Source organism: Hemibagrus wyckioides, linkage group LG15 (genome assembly GCF_019097595.1).
Source record: "Hemibagrus wyckioides isolate EC202008001 linkage group LG15, SWU_Hwy_1.0, whole genome shotgun sequence".
NCBI classification, from domain to species: domain Eukaryota; kingdom Metazoa; phylum Chordata; class Actinopteri; order Siluriformes; family Bagridae; genus Hemibagrus; species Hemibagrus wyckioides.
In genome coordinates this window covers 2,680,116-2,698,565 of record NC_080724.1, presented here as the reverse complement: position 1 = coordinate 2,698,565, position 18,450 = coordinate 2,680,116, and the positions used below count along the sequence as shown (strand labels likewise).

The 18,450-nt window shown below is 40.9% G+C and overlaps 1 protein-coding gene across 1 annotated transcript; it reads right to left on the bottom strand.

The window, feature by feature from the left end:
- Positions 1 to 48: 48 nt before the first annotated feature.
- Positions 49 to 17,084, bottom strand: sdcbp2 (syndecan binding protein (syntenin) 2). The gene is made up of 9 exons (XM_058409744.1): positions 16,799 to 17,084; positions 10,324 to 10,375; positions 10,104 to 10,194; positions 8,254 to 8,354; positions 6,503 to 6,661; positions 6,002 to 6,177; positions 4,533 to 4,704; positions 1,643 to 1,734; positions 49 to 751 (listed from the first exon to the last, which is right to left on the bottom strand). Exons 2-9 carry the CDS (start codon positions 10,372 to 10,374, stop codon positions 697 to 699), a joined length of 897 nt encoding a protein of 298 aa, XP_058265727.1. The 5' UTR covers position 10,375; positions 16,799 to 17,084; the 3' UTR covers positions 49 to 696.
- Positions 17,085 to 18,450: the final 1,366 nt, after the last annotated feature.

The following is an 18,450-nucleotide window of genomic DNA, read 5'->3' as shown; positions in this document are numbered from 1 at the left end:
TTCAGGGGTTGCGCTCGTCAAAACATGACACCGTTTTATACTACTAGAATTATTTATTTTGTTTTTATTACAAGTAGGTTTGAGGCTATATTTGAATACACTGTCATAGAATTTACATATTGGCAGAATGTGATTTATACATTTCAAAAAAGACAACTAAAATGAACAGATATATATTTTTTTATATCCTAACATAACAAAAACTAATCAAATCAACCTTGGTTACAGTCTGGCAGTGCAAGTCCTTCTTGGCACGTAGGTGTGAATGCTAAGTTCTTAACAGGTGAGACTGTGCATAGTGGGTAATGTATAAGAGTACTGAACTCCAATGCCCACAATCCTTATCTGTCTTTCGGAAGCCCGGGAATAAAATCTATACCTATTGATTTTCTTTGCCGACTAACTATTCAGAAGGTGCAAGTTTAAAGAGAAAAACAAACCGATAAAACTCAAAAGCCAGTAATACTCAGGGATAGGTCACGGATTATTATTGTTACATATAAAATACAATGAAACAATTCAACAGTAATAAGGAAGATAGAAAAAAATAGATATACAAGAACATCTAAAGTAGAAAAAGGCAACATTTCTTTTGTTATACATGAAAATGATTGAAAGAAAGGATTAATTCTAACACAGACCAGCCATGTGCTAGAAGGGCCTGATGGAGATTGCAGATGTTCTGGTGTGAGAGGCTCAAACCTCCGGCACAGAGTGATCCATTGCTGACCTCAGCAGGCCACTTGACATCCTGCAGCAAGCAGAATGGAATTAGCATTGATTGCACCACTCGATTTATAATTTATTTCAACACAACAAACCAGTACATTTTCACTTTGTTTTCAGTTTCTGTTCATTTTCATATACTTCTTCTGCAGCCTTTTAGGAAAATTCATCATCAAAACGGCCAAAACCTCAATCCTCAGGTACAAGCAAATCTCTAAAACTGTGTAATGAGCGTCAAGCACATATTGTTTCCCTCATATCTGCAAAGATCCCCTACTTTTAATTCCCTATACCCCCTTAACACATGCTTTTCACTGCACTTTAAAAACAAAAAGGTCAGTAGGTACACTTATATTGCCAAAAGTTTTGGGACACCCCTCCAAATCATTGAATTCAGGTGTTGTTTGTCAGGGGTCCAGCTTGGCTTCTTAGTTCCAGTGAAAGGAACTCTTAATGCTTCAGCTTCATACCAAGACATTTTGGACAATTTCATGCTCCCAGCTTTGTGGGAACCGTTTGGGGATGAGAGTTTGGTGTAGAGGAACTTGACTGTCCTGACCTCTGTCAACCCCATAGAACACCTCCGAGATGAATTAGAGTGGAGACTGTGAGCCAGGCCTTCTCGTCCAACATCAGTGCCTGACCTCACAAATGCGCTTCTAGTGGAACGGTCAAAATTCCCATAAACACACTCCTTATGGAAAGCCTTCCCAGAAGAGTTGAAGCTGTTATAGCTCCAAAGGGTGGGACAACTCCATATTACATTCATGTGCATATAAAGGCAGCCGTCCCAAAACTTTTGGCAATATAGTGTAGCATCAGAGGATTCTTATTTTAGGCTTCTATGCATAATAAGGTGCTGCATGTTCAATATAACCTGCCGTGAAAGAATTACTACTGGTATTACTGCACTAACCTCTTAATCATATGCTCATAGATGATCTTGGGCATGATGGTGATGGTCATGGCACTGGGAGATGTGTTCAGGATGTCTTTAATCTGAGGATCCTGCAGACACATGAAACATAACCAATAAAATCCTGTCAGTACAATACAGTAAGAAAAAAACTATAATAAACAAAAACATTTACTCTGGTAAAGTACCTGATGTCTTCATTTTTCACAGTAAAAATGACATTGTTTGTTGGAGTTAATCCACATGAATCTAGAATGATTCTACAAGTCTACATCAGACAGAGACGGGTCATTTGTAAAAGAATAATATTCTATTTTAAGGGCTTCTATTTTATCTAACTTCACAGTTAATATTATGTAACAAAAGCTGCCATGGGCAAAAGGGATGAATTGGCCTGATTTCTAGGCCAACTATATGCTGCGGTAGTCAGACTATTGACATGCCGAGGTGGACGATATGGCCTTCAAGTAATAAATAAATCAATCAATCAATAAATAAAATGTAACACTTTAATCCTTACTCCTGGAATTTTCTAATCAGCCATTCATGTGGCAGCAGCACAATGCATAGAATCATGCAGATGCAGGTTAAGAGCTTCAAGAGTCTGTGTAAACTACTGAGACTCTTAAGCAAAAATCCCAGTAAATCAGCAGCTTCTGAATTACTCAAACTGTCGGTTACAATCAACAATTACAGGGGTTGGACAATGAAACTGAAACGCCTGGTTTTAGACCACAATAATTCATTAGTATGGTGTAGGGCCTCCTTTTGCGGCCAATACAGCATCAATTCGTCTTGGGAATGACAGATACAAGTCCTGCACAGTGGCCAGAGGGATTTTGAGCCATTCTTCTTGCAGAATAGTGGCCAGGTCACTACGTGATGCTGGTGGAGGAAAACGTTTCCTGACTCGCTCCTCCAAAACACCCCAAAGTGGCTCAATAATATTTAGATCTGGTGACTGTGCAGGCCATGGGAGATGTTCAACTTCACTTTCATGTTCATCAAACCACTCTGTCACCAGTCTTGCTGTGTGTATTGGTGCATTATCATCCTGATACACGGCACCGCCTTCAGGATACAATGTTTGAACCATTGGGTGCACATGGTCCTCCAGAATGGTTCGGTAGTCCTTGGCAGTGACGCGCCCATCTAGCACAAGTATTGGGCCTAGGGAATGCCATGATATTGCAGCCCAAACCATCACTGATCCACCCCCATGCTTCACTCTGAGCATGCAACAGTCTGGGTGGTACGCTTCTTTGGGGCTTCTCCACACCGTAACTCTCCCGGATGTGGGAAAGACAGTGAAGGTGGACTCATCAGAGAAAAATACATGTTTCACATTGTCCACAGCCCAAGATTTTCGCTGCTGGCACCATTGAAACCGACGATTGGCATTGGCACGAGTGACCAAAGGTTTGGCCCGGCCATGTACATTGACCCTGTGGAGCTCCCGACGGACAGTTTTGGTGGAAACAGGAGAGTTGAGGTGCACGTTTAATTCTGCAGTGAGTTGGGCAGCTGTGGTTTTATGTTTTTTGGATACAATCCGGGTTAGCACCCGGACATCCCTTTCAGACAGCTTCCTCTAGCGTCCACAGTTACTCCTGTTGGATGTGGTTCGTCCTTCTTGCTGGTATGCTGACATTACCCTGGATACCGTGGCTCTTGATACATCACAAAGACTTGCTGTCTTAGTCACAGATGCGCCAGCAAGACGTGCACCAACAATTTGTCCTCTTTTGAACTCTGATACGTCTCCCATAATGTTGTGTGCATTGCAATATTTTAAGCAAAACTGTGCTATTACTCTGCTAATTAAACCTTCACACTCTGCTCTTACTGGTGGAATGTGCAATCAATGAAGATTGGCCACCAGGCTGGTCAAATTTAGCCATGAACCCTCCAACACTAAATTGGCCAGTGTTTCAGTTTCATTGTCCAACCCCTGTAGGTCACAGAGACTTTTTCTTCATTCTGATGTTTGATGCGAACATTAACTGAAGCGCCTGACCTGTATCTGCATGATTTTATTGCGCTAATGATCAGTATAAGTGTTCCTATTAAAGTTGACAGTGAGTGTAGGAAACATTCAAAGCCATGACAAATAATAATAAATACATTAGGCTTCCTTTTTTTTTTTACCATTTGGATAGGTATTATGACCTTAGCTAACCAAATCTTTTTTGTCATCGTGAGTACCACTTGACGATGCTCCAGCTCTGGATGCCTGAGGAACTACATACGGTTTGGCTTAGCTGCACATCAGTGTTCTCAGACTCATGCAATGCTGACACTCCTTTATACACACACTGCTGCTATTATTTTATGTTGTGAAATAAATTTGATTTGTTTAACCTTTTGTGGGTTGCATATTATTCTAATAGACGTTGCTGGTTTGGAATCTGTGTTCTGTATCCAAAAAACTTCAACACCCCTGACGTAGCTCTCCTTTTAGGAACTAAGTCGTCCTCGAAGCCAGCGTGTACTGCTCTCTAGCACAATTCACAGAGCTTGCTTATGTTGTGATACAAATAAAATCCTATTGAATGCATTCGTATACTGGTATTACTGTGAACAATATTATATTGCCCGTCCAAAGCTTGCAAAATGGAGAGGGACAAAAGTATGAATAAGTTTGCTGTTGCTCCATTTATATGCCACCTTATCAAGTACATTTGTATATAGTTACTAACTAGACCTTCTTCATTTTGAACTATACAGGACTTTTCTTTTCTTAATAAGCTATACATTCGTTTCTGTACATAACAAGTACCAAACAAAACAGCTCATGAATGTAAATATGAACAGGGGGCTTGTTAATGTTATTCAGTGTAACAAACATGTTAATGCAGTTTAACCCTTCAGTCACTTCTTGCTCGGTTACCTTGAGTCCGATGACATTTTGCCCATTGATCTCACAAATGTAGTGATCAGTGAGAAGGCCATTGCGGGCAGCAGAACCGTCCTTCACCAGGGAGGTGATACGACCAGACTTAAAGATGAAGCCAACATGGCCAGAGCTGTCCTTATGCATGGTGATTGTGCGCTGGAAGGGCCTATGAGCAATAACACACAAACAAAAAATGTCAGCCAGGAAAGTAATAGTGTAGAAGTAGAAGTGATAGATCTCTGCATGATACTGTACTAAACTTGCCTACTCACATTAAAGTGTCCTCAAAGCTGTGAAATATATACTGTTCATGATCATAAACATGGGTATATCTTGCATGATAAAAAGGTGTCCACATGGTGGAGCCAGAGCCAACATACTGGATGTTAAGATACAAAGCAACACATAATCCTTGCTTGGTAAATCATGTTTAACTAAAATTTACAAGACATCATGGAGATACCTTTAACACTCATTTTTGTGCATCACTGAAAAGGGACAAAACCTGAATCTACTCGATTTAACCACTTTGGCATCTGTTGCTGACCTTTAATCTATAGAACCTAACTGATTAACTGTCCATTACTTATTTGAAGTGTGTTAAAGCAGGGAAAACACAAGGATGTGCAGGACAAGGGATATTCTAGAAGCAGGATTGTGAACCTGTGAGCTGTGAGGTTATGGAGACGAAAGGCAGGCAACAAATGATGCACTGATGTCCGGCATGAGCAACACTGTCTCTGGAAAGCAAGAAGTCTAAATTATACGCTCACTTTATGAGATACTTTATTCTTGGTAGGCCATTTGCTCTTAAAACAGCCATAGATTTGTGTTGCATGGATTCCAAAAAATGTTGGTAACATTCCTTTGAGATTCTGGTCAATGTTGACGTTATTTTATCTGCAGATTTTTCAGGTGGACTTTCATGCTGCAAATCTCGCATTCTATCACATCCCAAAGGTTCAGATCCAGTAACTTGGAAAGCCATTGAAGAACACTGAACTCATTGTTATGTTCATGAAACCAGTTTGAAATGACTTTACTGAACTGGCAGTTTGCACCATCCTATTTAAACTCTAAAGAATGCGTGTGAAAATAAGCAGTTCCAGAAATACTCAAACCAGTCCATTTGGCATTAACAATCAGGCCGCAGTCAAAATCACTGAAATCAGATTTTTGTGCTGGTTGAACATTTCTTGAAGCTGCTGGCCTGTAATTTATACATTGAACTTCTGCCACACGATTGGCTGATTAGATAATTGCATGCATTTTAGTAGATTAGTTCAAACTGGCTGTTTTATATTTATATCTTATGTATTTTGCATAGTTGACAATAGTTGACTCATCACTGTGTCAACAAAATAAAAACAAAAACTAGTGAGTCGTTATGGTTTGTTATTAAAAGTAAAACATAATATCTCACACTAATTATACAGAGTGGAAGGTTTATTGAATGGACTGACCTATCACGGACCACGAGCTCAATGCGCAGTTCAGCTGCTGCCTTCAGAGCCTTGTGGGCTTTGTCAGTGCTCCAGCCTGCGCAGTTCTGCCCATTGATCTGCAGTACCTGGTCTCCAAAACGCAGACCAGCCAGAGATGCAGGTGAATTCGCCTGCACCAGCTGAATAAACACACCCTAGAGGGGGGAAAAGGGGGGGAGAAGGTTTGATAAGTGACTGTTGTTTCTGTTGAAAAGAGAGCTAGAGGTAGAGGTAGAGAGAGAGAGAGATACAGAGAGACAGAGAGAGAGAGAGAGAGAGAGAGAGAGAGACAGAGAGACAGAGAGAGATGGGTAGAGAGGTAGATAGAGAAATAGACAGAGGTAGAGGTAGCGGTAGAGAGAGAGGTAGAAGTAGAGAAAGAGAGAGAGGTAGAGAAGTAGAGAGATAGGTAGAGAGGTAGATAGAGAAATAGCGAGAGCCAGCCAGCCAGATGAGGAAAATTCTTGTGTATTTACTCACGTTGTCAATTTCTCTTAGCCGCAGGCCAACTTTGCCATCCTGGTCCTTGCAGAGTATGACCTCCCGAAGGCCTGGACGAATCTCGGCTCTCCTGATGCCCACATCAGCACCTGTAACCGGTCGCACCATGCCTCCTACACCTGATCCTACTGCAACTTGCTGCAGGGGGGGGGGGGGGGGGAGCAAGGCACTGTTATAGCAAACATGAAGAGACTGATGACGTTACTGACCTTTCTACTAAAAAGAGCAGATGAGGCCAACCATTACATTACATACATTCATAGAATACATCTGTTTATTTCTCATATGTTTCTCTCTGTACTGATCTCCTACAGCACTTTTTTCATTACTTCTGGTATATTTGTACATACTGATCACTGAGCATACATTATTTGTGTATTTTTTTTTTTTATTATTTCAATTGGCCTTAATTTTTCAATAATCAGATTTAACATTAGTTTACTGAGTGCACTTCATAACTACGGCTCATTTTATACTCTGTGGAGTAGTGCCAAAAATGTGAGTTCATGTATGATGTATCATCATGTGAAAGTCAGCGGTAAGGTTTCATCTTCATTATTGGTCATGGGGCTTAATTTGTGTTTAGATCCTAACCCTATGGGAGAGCAGATCTTTGAGTGAAAGATCCCAGGCAGAGAAATACCAAGTAAGCTGATGAAAATAACACCAAGATCAGTGCAGATGGGAAGATGTGTTGTCATGATACAACTGTGCACTGCAGCAGAGCCATCATTAAAGATGACCAAAGCCAGTAGCAGCAGATACTGGATGTGTGGGTCTGAGTATTGCGTTTAATGTGGGTGTAAACACCCACGCACCCATGTCTGCTAATCTCACATGATCTAGGTGTAGGAGTCAGTCCAGGGTTGGGAGATATCACCAAAATAACATATCACCATATCATATAATTGAAGGGATGAAAGTATTCAGCTGGATTTTAATAAGCAACTTACATGAGAAAAGTATAACTAATCGGCAATATAATTTTTTGTGAAGTCTGCCTTTTCAGATATTCACTCAGAAAAAGATATGATGTCTTTCTCCCTTTGCAGCAACTCAAAGTTTAAACATACAGATATTAAAACTCACATCAATGGTGGAAGAAGCGTAGGACACTCATCCAAAACACTGGGAAATATTCTGGTGAGTATTGTCCAAGGGAACTCAATACAAAACTAATCAGGTTTAAGTTAACGTAAGTTTTCCAGCTTTTAATTTTGCAATGAGCAATTTTTAATACGTAAATGTAGACATACTTTTGATAACGGATTCTTTAAAAAAAGCCTATCTGTATATGAAATTTCTGTGTACTTAATTTCCGAGTGTACAGTATTGCAAAACATGGGACGAGGAGACGGCTTATCTGAGTCACATGCACCACGTCATATGTACTTCCCTTCCCTTGTTTTTATGATCAGTTAGTTGTCATAAGACTAAGAAATCTGGATTTAAGTTGAATGGTTAAGGGTTCGCCAATTTACATTTCTGAGTGTGTTAATAATCTGAAACAATGCATCACTACCAGTCACAAACTTCATAATTACACACGTTAATGTACATGAACAAATCATAAAACACATTAGCGCCGAGACGTATACATGAAATGAAGCTTAAGCACAGCTGAGATAATAACCCTGATAAGTATATGGCTTTCAGAATATCAAACCTACACACAGGATGGATATTGCAGCCCAAATTACAGCACAGCAAACACTCACACACACACTTACATTATCAGCAGCTGGGACAAGAGCAAGGTTCTTCTGCACCTCATCACTGGTGAGACTGAGTCCCATGTAGTCTCCTAGCTCCTCCAGGTTTGGGTACAGACCTTGAAGAATCAGAGAAGTAACAACTTTATCCCTGACTTCCCACTATCACTACCACTCTGCACTTGCTTAGGGGCCATGCTGGAATAATTTTGTACAGTATAATGTTCACAGGTACGATCACGACTGAAGACTGATTAAGGCCACGACTACACTAATTCGGATAAATTCAAAAACGGAAACATTTTCGTCTAAGAGCGCTCCGGGCCCACAGTTTTATTTTCAATCGTTTCCCAGAAGTTGGTCGATCACACTGAAACGTCTGGAAACGCCTACGTCCCTGTACTGACCGTGAGCAATAGGTAAGAGGCTTACACCTGCATCCTCTCAATTTTCCTCTTTAAAACGTCACGGCGATATGTTCGAGAATTGGTCACATGACTAAAAACATTCCACATGAAACAGCGTTTTCTAAATGTATCCACTTTAAAGAACGCTTTCCAAAAGATTTTCGTTCTTGTTGACTAAAAAACGCTGTCTCAGTGTGGACAGAAAGACCAAAACGGAGAGAAAAATATGTGTTTTTAAACGTATTGGTGTGGATATGGTCCAACACTGACGCTGGGTGATGCACTCGTGCCTGTTTGTTTACCCGATAGCGGCGATCGGCTTGGGATGGCAGTTCCCGGGTCGTATGGTCAGACGTAGGAGCAAATTTTTTGTTAGCTGTGCTTCATAATCTTAATTATGTTTTCTCTTCATAATCGATTAAGTCATTTCTTGTTAGCTACACACGGGGTTTTAAAAATAAATAAAAAAAGATCGGGCATTTTGTGAAGCTTGTGTATAACAAACTGGAAAAGTTCTTTGTGGATCCCTAAAGCCCTGCAGTTCTTGGTCAGTTGAAGAAAGGCCAAAGTTTCAATGCTTATCCAGCATTCCCACATGATCCACATGATTACAATTCTAATAGTGTAGCAGACTGACATTTAGCGAAGAGCCTTTGTCAGATTTATAAAAGGACCTGAGCAAAACATTAACAGCGCTGAATGAATAATTAACATCTTGGGTCACGTGGGAGGAACTGATGAGTGGAGCACACAGTGTTATTATGGGCGCTGAAAGAGAGGGAAACACAGCTCGACAGAACAACAGGGAGAATAAATGGAGGGGAAAAAGAAAGAGAGAGGCTGGGAAGAAATGGCATCATCCCCCTTCTTCCTTAGTCCAGCAGTACCAACACTAAACTAAAAAAAAAAAAAAGGTGGGGGGGAAAGCCCTCTTGGGCTGCCAATGAAGTCTCCATGACTACATAGAGTTACTTCAGCTTAGGGTAAACAAAAGCTCCATAGTCCCTAATGGTAACCAATCCTGAGAGAGAGAGAGAGAGAGAGAGAGAGAAACAGACAGAGGAACAGACAAAAAAAAAGAGAGAGAGAGAGAGAGAGAGACAGAGAGAGAGAGAGAGAGAAATAAAGAACTCCCTTTCCTCCCCTCATATTCACACATTCCTGTACTCTCACTCTGTCTGGGTTTCTTAAGTGACACACGTCTTAAAGACTGAGGAAGTGGAAAAATACAAACCTACACAAACAAAAACATGCAATTATTATCCTTGAGGCATTGTTAATCCATTCCTGCATAACCACTGCGCAACAATTTCAGGGCTTTTATCTCATTCAGCCCGCACCACAAAGTTTTCCGGCACAAGAAAACAAAAAAGAAGGGGGACGGAGGACAAAAATGGCAAGCATGCATTCAGCTGGAATAAAAAAACAAAAAAAAAACAAGGGAAGATAGACCAGACTTACTTGAGCTTGGCATGGCTTGCACGGCAGGCTGGTAGGTGCCCTCGGTGATGGCTGGGGCAGAGGAGGTGGACTGGGCAAATTGGGCCTGTGCCTACCAGAGAAGGTATTCATTTAGTTACAACATGTATAAATTCAATTCAATATTCAGGAACACCACTCCCAATGTCCAGCCATTTCCTCTCTAAACCATTATTGCAATGTTTGAGTCACACTTCATTACCTTAATGACCTTGTCCACCTTCAGGTCCTCCAGAGATGGATACAGCGACATCCTGCAAAGAAGAAGAAAAATAAATAAATAAATAAATAAAAAGAGTTAGCACCAATAAGCAACGAACGTAGTCTTCACATGAGCTTTATTAAAAGGCATAGTGTTCACTCGGGTGTGCGTGTTGTTATTTAGCTGTACACCAAAACCTCAAGATCTCTCAGCTCACTAGTTCACCCACGTATCCTGAGCGTCCTGCACAGCCTCTCGCGCAGATTACACCACAGATGGTCCTTGCACTTACAAAACAATAAACCACCCTCTTCCTGTTTCCGTGTTCTCTACACAACCACGTGCACACACAACCGCATCAAACGCATCCCCCAGGGAGCCAATTATTTACCACCAGTGATAATCTTTTAAGGTCTGACACAGTTTTGTGGTCACCGTTTGATTCATTCTGTACATTTTTCCTGTACTTTTGATGAATTGCCATAATAACACAGACATGATGCTGTGGGTCTGACATTGTCGATAATACAGAAAACACACTCACACTGGTTCATTTCATTGATTTCCAAACTTTAACCCACAAAGCCAGATCACAAGAATATTTTTACCTAAACCCCAGCAAAATTCATAGTTACTGGTTTCTGGAGAGCTAATGAAGTTTCTTTAAGATTACATGCAAATCACTTCCTTTGCATAACAGGAGAAACACGGCTCAGGCTTAAGTGGTACTATTTTAATGCTAGTTTAAACACTAATACTTTAGTACTACTACTACTAAATACTCCACAGATTTGGGCCAAGACACAATGTGTGACATCACTACGCTGCCCACTTTGAGTCATGTATGTCGAGGGCCACGATAAACAGAAAAGGTTGTTTATCTCTTTATAAAGTTAATAATAGTTCAAATAGTCCATGTCTATTTGCACAGCCATATACGATGAATCCTATGAATTAGGCTCATGCACTGTAATGATATTACTCTCTGTATATGATTTTATATGGTCTGAAGATTATTTACACGTAATTTTTTCATAAAATCGCGTCACTCAGAGATAAGTTTCAGCTGTGATGCTAATGATAGGTTGATATTAATGCACTCGTCCTAACATGTTATTGTTCCTACATTTAGGAGTCACTGGTATCCATACTTTTTTATAACAGTCAAGGTTTCCTAGCACAGCAAAGTCATACATTTGGTGTTAATAGCTTTCTGGTGACAAGCTGCAATGAAATAAGTGAGGAAAAGGATACACTATACAGACAAAAAGTTTGTGGACACCTGACCATCGCATCCATATGTGGCACAAAGCTTTGAAATGAAGCATTACAATTTCCTTGGTGTTATCCCAAACATGTTTCGACATGCCAATGCCTCTGGAAACCAAGTGAGGGCCATGAAGAAGGTTTGCAAAGGTTGGTATAAGCCACCTCAAATCCACTGAATGAACACCCACAGGCACGCAAAATCTATTGGTTCTACTGGAGATTTCCCAGAAGAATGGAATGTTATTATAACAATTAAAGAGGGACGGGATGGTTAAAAAGCACATATAGGTGTGAGGGTCAGGTGTCCACATCCTGTTGGCCATACAGTGTAATTACCCCCAATCAGGCATAACATTATGACCACCCGCCTAATATCGTGTGTCCTCCTTTTTGCTGCCAAAACAGCCCTGACCCGTCGAGGCATGGACTCCACTAGATCCCTGTAGGTGTGCTGTGGCACCAAGATGTTTATCAGCAGATCCTTTAAGTCCTGTTACAGGACTTTAAGGATACTTTTGATAGATACTGACCATTGCAGACCAGGAACACCCCCCAAGAGCTACAGTTCTGGAGATGCTATGATCCAGTGGTCTAGCTGGTTGTCTAGCGGTCTTGCGCTCTTTCTGTTTTTGAGTCTTTCAGGTTTCATTGGTTTGTGATAAAAATGACCCAAAAAGAACAAACAGGCCTACAATTATCCATCAAATCCATTCCCGAACAATGTTAATTATTTAAACAGTTGTGCGAATGGACAACATGCATTAAGAAAAAGTGATTCTTTCACTTTAGGTTTGCAAAAAAAAGGAACTTCGAGCTGCTCCTCTATAGTTTACTGAAATATTTAGGTCAGTTATGGTGTAATGAACAAAGCCTCAGCCAAATACACTGACTCATACAGAGCAGATCCATCTGACCAAGAACGAAATGAAAGTTCATAAGGAAAGACCTTATTCATCGGATCATATGACCTACAGCAGTAAAGTACATTTTAGGATCAGCATCACAGTGAAACTCCTAATAACAGGTAAAGAAAAAGGGACACAATGAATACAAAAAAGTGAAGCAACACGCAACGAGCTTACCCTCCTAGGTCAACAGTCATATTTTACGTCAAGATAAGCTGAAAGAAAACAAATGACAGCACTAGACGAGTAATTTGGAGAGAACAGAACACTCACATCTGTGTTCTGTACATAGTTTATTACCTAATCTGTATATTTTGCTCTCCATATTCAAATAGTTTTAGCACACTAGCTATAAAACCAAACCAAACAAAACAGATCCACACAGGAATAGAAACCCTGAATGACACACAGTTACGCCATCGGAAAAAGAGAAGCACAAGCACTAAGTGTCATTACACTGGCTATCATGAGATCCATAGCTTTACAACTTTGCTACTGGGTAAAGATACACATTTTACAAGTGGCTGAATAATTCACTAGCTTCCTAACAAATTAGAGAAGAAATAAAGGTGTACATCGGTATGACTTTATATCTCTGAATATAGTGTCCTCTGAACTCTTTCAAAAACCTCCTGTTTCATTTCCTCTTCACACTCATCAGAAAGCATCACATGATGGCATTCTCATGGCACCTGACCCTTCAGGACCTGAATCTCTTCTTTCTTTTCGCCCCATTTTTAACACAGCAGCACAATGGCACAGCATGTAATGTTGCCACCTCAAGTCTGAGCTCTGGCTGCTGTCTGTATGTAGTCTCTTAGGCATGTTCTCCATGTGGGATTCCTCCAGGATCTTCGGTAAAACATTTTGCTATGAGGACTGGCTTCTTCTTTAATTATCCCCAGGGAGTGTGAAAGAGAAAGAGAGAATGTGTATACGAGCATGGTGTCCCACTGAGGGTGTGTTCCTGGGATAGGCTCTGGTACCACCGCAACCCTGACCAGGACAAAGCAATTACTATAGATGAATAAACAGGAATGAACAAACAAATGGTACACAGTGTAGCTTCAATGCTTCGTCAGTACTAATGGTAAATGACATGAAGGAAGCCAGCACTTACTCATTAGCTTTCAAACCCTTATCCCTAATGCCTAAGCTTCTATGTGCACTTAGGCCTCTGGTAGGTTGTGCACATGAGACGGCTTACTAGCTTACTGCATTCTTGTTTTGGGGTTCGTGACCTGGGACACATAATACACCTGGGATTGGGAATTCTATCCAGGTATTTAAATCTGGTGATTTGTCCACCGCTGATCTCCCAGCAGCATCGTATTAGAAGACGAAGACTTGACGATCACACGGATATCTTTCTTGAATTTAAACCATATTCTAACTGCAAAGTTTTCCACACACAGAACATTCCACAACAAAACCTTTCCATTTAATCACCACTCAGATTCAGGTAAGCATTTGTGGGAAAAACTGGAATGTGCGTCAGAGAGCCAGCAACTCCACCTCATCTCATTCCGAGATCTCGGTTTTAAATGGAAAGCATCGGCGCATAACAACAATACCCTTAGTGTATCGACTGTCCATTCGAGTGCATTATCCTGAAATGCTTGTGTCTTAAGTACTGCGATGATTCAGCAGCCAGCTGTCTGAGGTCTATACCGCCATTTTATAGATTCACACAAGAAGTGCATTATCAGCAGTACCTCAATTTCTCCTATAATCTGACTCAGGAAGTGCACGAGAGCACAAACAGGAAGCTCATCAGAAAAGAGACGCAGTTGATGACCATCATCTGAGACCACTTGCCTGGCATTATCACCAACAGATGAAAGGTTTAGTGATACGGTAGATTTGGATTTTTGATATAGATTCTCTGCTTCAATGCACTGAACAAAGACAAAAAAGTATTTCAGATATATAATAACAAAATAATATCCATTATTTATTTTTGGCACACACTAGACTCGAGTCATCAAAACAGCTAAGGTTCACTTAAGTAGGTGAGGAGACACAAAAACACACTACTCTTAACCTACGACTTATTCATTACTATTTAGTAACCAATACTATCGTCATTTGTAGGAACCCTTGGAGGTCCAGAGGCAGGATCCTGCCCTCTCATAGCCATGGCCTAGCTTCAATTTGGAATAGACTTCTCAGTGCCGAACCCAAGCCATTATAAAAATGAGCTGTTTGCGCCAGGAAGGGCATCCGGCACAAAACCTGTGCCAAAGATAATTGCCTGATAATTTGTGGCTATGGTGAGTAGCTATATATAATTATAGATATATATTATAAATATAGCTATTATAACTATATGTAGCTACTTTTAAATGATACCAACTGCACCAACTATCTCATATTTGATCATATTTTCAGTATGTATTTTTCTTGCTAATGTCTGTAAATATACCTATCAGGCATAACATTATGTCCACTTGCCGTCCCATCAGCCACTAGATCCCTGAAGGTGAACCAGCATTAACTTCTTCAGCAATTTGAGCAACAGTAGCTCGTCTGTTGGATCGGATCACACGGGCCAGCCTTCACTCCCCACATGCATCAGTGAGCCTCGGCCGCCCATGACCCTGTCGCCGGTTCACCACTGTTTCTTCCTTGGACCACTTTTGATCGATACTGACCACTGCAGACTGGGAACACCCCACAAGAGCTGCAGTTTTGGAGATGCTCTGATCCAGTGGTCTAGCCATCACAATTTGGCCCTTTGTCAAACTCAAAGCTCAAATCCTTACACTTGTCCATTTTTCCTGCTCCTAACATCAACTTTGAGGACAAAATGTTGACTTGCTGCCTCATATATCCCACCCACTAACAGGGGCCATGATGAGGAGATCACCAGCCTTATTCATTTCACCGGTCACTGCTCAGAATGTTGGGAACTGAAGAAACATCGGACCACATGTGCTACAGGACGTCTCATCATACATGATTTGTATCGATTTATTGAGAAAATCTCACATTCAGTAGTTGCTTGCCGCTGTCACTGAATACGATTTCAGTGACAGCAGCAAGAAACTATTGAATGTGAGAAGCATAATTATTTTGACCAAAGTATTGTACTTGGTCTAGTATTTCCGATTGTGTATGTTGGTATGGGTGTTGTGGGTTTTTCTTGCTCCTTTCAGAACAGGTGTCTTGACCAGGAGGCTTAGCCACTTATCACACTGACCTTATCCAAAATGCCACATTTGAAGGACGAGCATTGTGTTCACTTGGAATAACAACGATTCTGGGATGATATAAAACACAAATATTGACTGCTGCAAATTCATCTGCATCATGCCGCCTTGTGCAATATCAGTATTGTAATGAACATTAAACATTAAAAATACTGCCCCACCCTAAGGTCCATTTCGACACTGAACCTGAGCCATTCATGACGTATGTTTTTTTCCATGGCAGAGGACCAAGACTAACTAAGAACAGTTTTAGATGTGATAGCGTCCCATAAGAACAGTGTCTGAGAGTGACCGGATCTGATGATGTCACCCGGGGAAAGTCCCGTCCGCACATTCTCAGGAGATTCTCTGAGATCAACTCCTTACCTCTGGGACGTCTAGAGCTGAGCCACATGACTTTATTCCGCATTTCCGTTTTTATTACGGAGCTCGTGCCACAACCCTTTCCTGATCTTCACCTGACAAAAAAAAACATCTCCAAACCACTTTGTCCATCTAAACTCTGAAAAACACACACCGAATCCAAATCAAAACCTGTTAGAGTCGCCTAGCTGTTAGATATGCGGCTGCTTTTATCCTGTTGTTGTTGTTGTTGTTGTTGTTTACACGACGTAACTTTTTTAAAGGGATGTCGTCGTGCAATACTGGCACTGTTACACATCACTGCTGAGTAATAACCTTACACATTTAAGCAAATTTTCTTTCTGAAACGTTAACTGAATATTTACATTTGGTTAGGAAATATAAGCTGATAAGTAACGTTACTTCTTACTAAATTAGTTCGCTAGCTAGACTCCTTTTAAAACAAAACTTATACAGCAAATTTTTGTCGGAGAGAAAAAAAACGTTATTTACCACACGCACACAATACTATATAGATATTGTAATTTAAAATAATATAAAACTTATATAATATAATATAAAACTTATATTATATATAGATATAAGCTCTTTGTTCTACCTAGCAGGCTATTTCGAGTTTCTGCTCCGCTAGCTGTATTTACTAGCTAACTAGCTGCCCAGTTATCGCTAGCTTAGCGTTAACGTTAGCTATCTCATCATGAAGTCAAATAAATCAAAATATCTTACGTTTATGGTCCTAAATAGCTGACTCCAGATGAAAAACGTGGAACGACGTGGATATTAGACGAGGTAAAACGTAGACAAAGCCCGATTCAGTGTTTTTGTGTCTGCCCAGATGAGGAATGGAAAGTCCACCGTTAACTTCCTGCTCGGTGTGTGACGCGCGTGCGCGTGTGCGTGTGTGTGTGTCGACTGGTCCGTCGGAGCCTAAAATAAGCACGTTACTCACTGCTGTAAAGACATTAACTTTGTAACTTCACTGATCGAATGATTCGTCATATATAAGCACTGTTAGTTCGACTGGACGAACCACATTTGAAGCCAGCTCCTAAATATTACAGCAGATGAAACTAAGGTTTTAGGCGTTCACTACGTTAGGTGCGTCATACACTTATTTTTGTGGACACACACACACACACACACACATACACACGAATAATTGTGTAAATGAAATGAACATTACAGCATTGCAGCCAAGGGTGTTTTCAGTTCACTCAGAGGTGTGATTTACTAACATAGATAGATAGACTATATTGCCTAAAGTTTTGGGACACCCCTCTAAATTCAGGGGTTGGGCTCGGCCCCTTAGTTCCAGTGAAAGGAACTCTTAATGCTTCAGCTTCATACCAGGACATTTTGGACAATTTCATGCTTTTTGTGAGAACAGTTTGGGGATGACTCCTTCCTGTTCCAACATGACTGTACACCAGTGACCAAAGCAAGGTCCATAAAGACATGGATGAGAGAGTATGGTGTGGAGGAACTTGACTGGCCTGCACAAAGTCCTGACCTCAACCCCACAGAACACCTTTGGGATGAATTAGAGTGGAGACTGTGAGCCAGACCTTCTCGTCCAACATCAGTGCCTGACCTCACACTTCTAGGGGAATGGTCAAAAATTCCCATAAACACACTCCTAAACCTTGTGAAAAGCCTTCCCAGAAGAGTTGAAGCTGTTATAGCTGCAAAGGGTGGGACAACTCCATATTACATTCATGTGCATGTAAAAGGCAGATGATGTATGGCTTGGATGCAGCTGCTCAGCCATGGAAACCCATTCCATGAAGCTCTCTGCGCACTGTTCTTGAGCTAATCTGAAGGCCACATGAAGTTTGGAGGTCTGTAGCGATTGACTCTGCAGAAAGTTGGTGACCTCTTCACACTATGCGCCTCAACATCCGCTGACCCCGCTCCGTCAGTTTACGTGGCCTACCACTTCGTGGCTGAGTTGCTGTCGTTCCCAAACACTTCCACGTTCTTATAATACAGCTGACAGTTGACTGTGGAATATTTAGGAGAGAGGAAATTTCACGACTGGATTTGTTGCACAGGTGGCATCCTATCACAGTTCCACGCTGGAATTCACTGAGCTCCTGAGAGCGACCCATTCTTTCACAAATGTTTGTAAAACAGTCTGCATGCCTAGGTGCTTGATTTTATATACCTGTGGCCATGGAAGTGATTGGAACACCTGATTCTGATTATTTGGACGGGTGAGCGAATACTTTTGGCAATATAGTGTAGATAGATAGATAGATAGATAGATAGATAGATAGATAGATAGATAGATAGATAGATAGATAGATAGATAGATAGATAGATAGATAGATAGATAGATAGATAGATAGATAGATAGATAGATAGATAGATAGATAGAT

Excerpts from the sequence above, each read along its gene's own strand:
- sdcbp2 (XM_058409744.1), bottom strand. The coding sequence starts at position 10,374 with ATGTCGCTGTATCCATCTCTGGAGGACCTGAAGGTGGACAAGGTCATT. Across the intron at positions 6,662-8,253 it reads TTGTCCCAGCTGCTGATAAT|CAAGTTGCAGTAGGATCAGG; the intron begins GTAAGTGTGTGT and ends CCCCCCCTGCAG. Across the intron at positions 1,735-4,532 it reads AAAATGTCATCGGACTCAAG|GATCCTCAGATTAAAGACAT; the intron begins GTAACCGAGCAA and ends ATGTGTCTGCAG.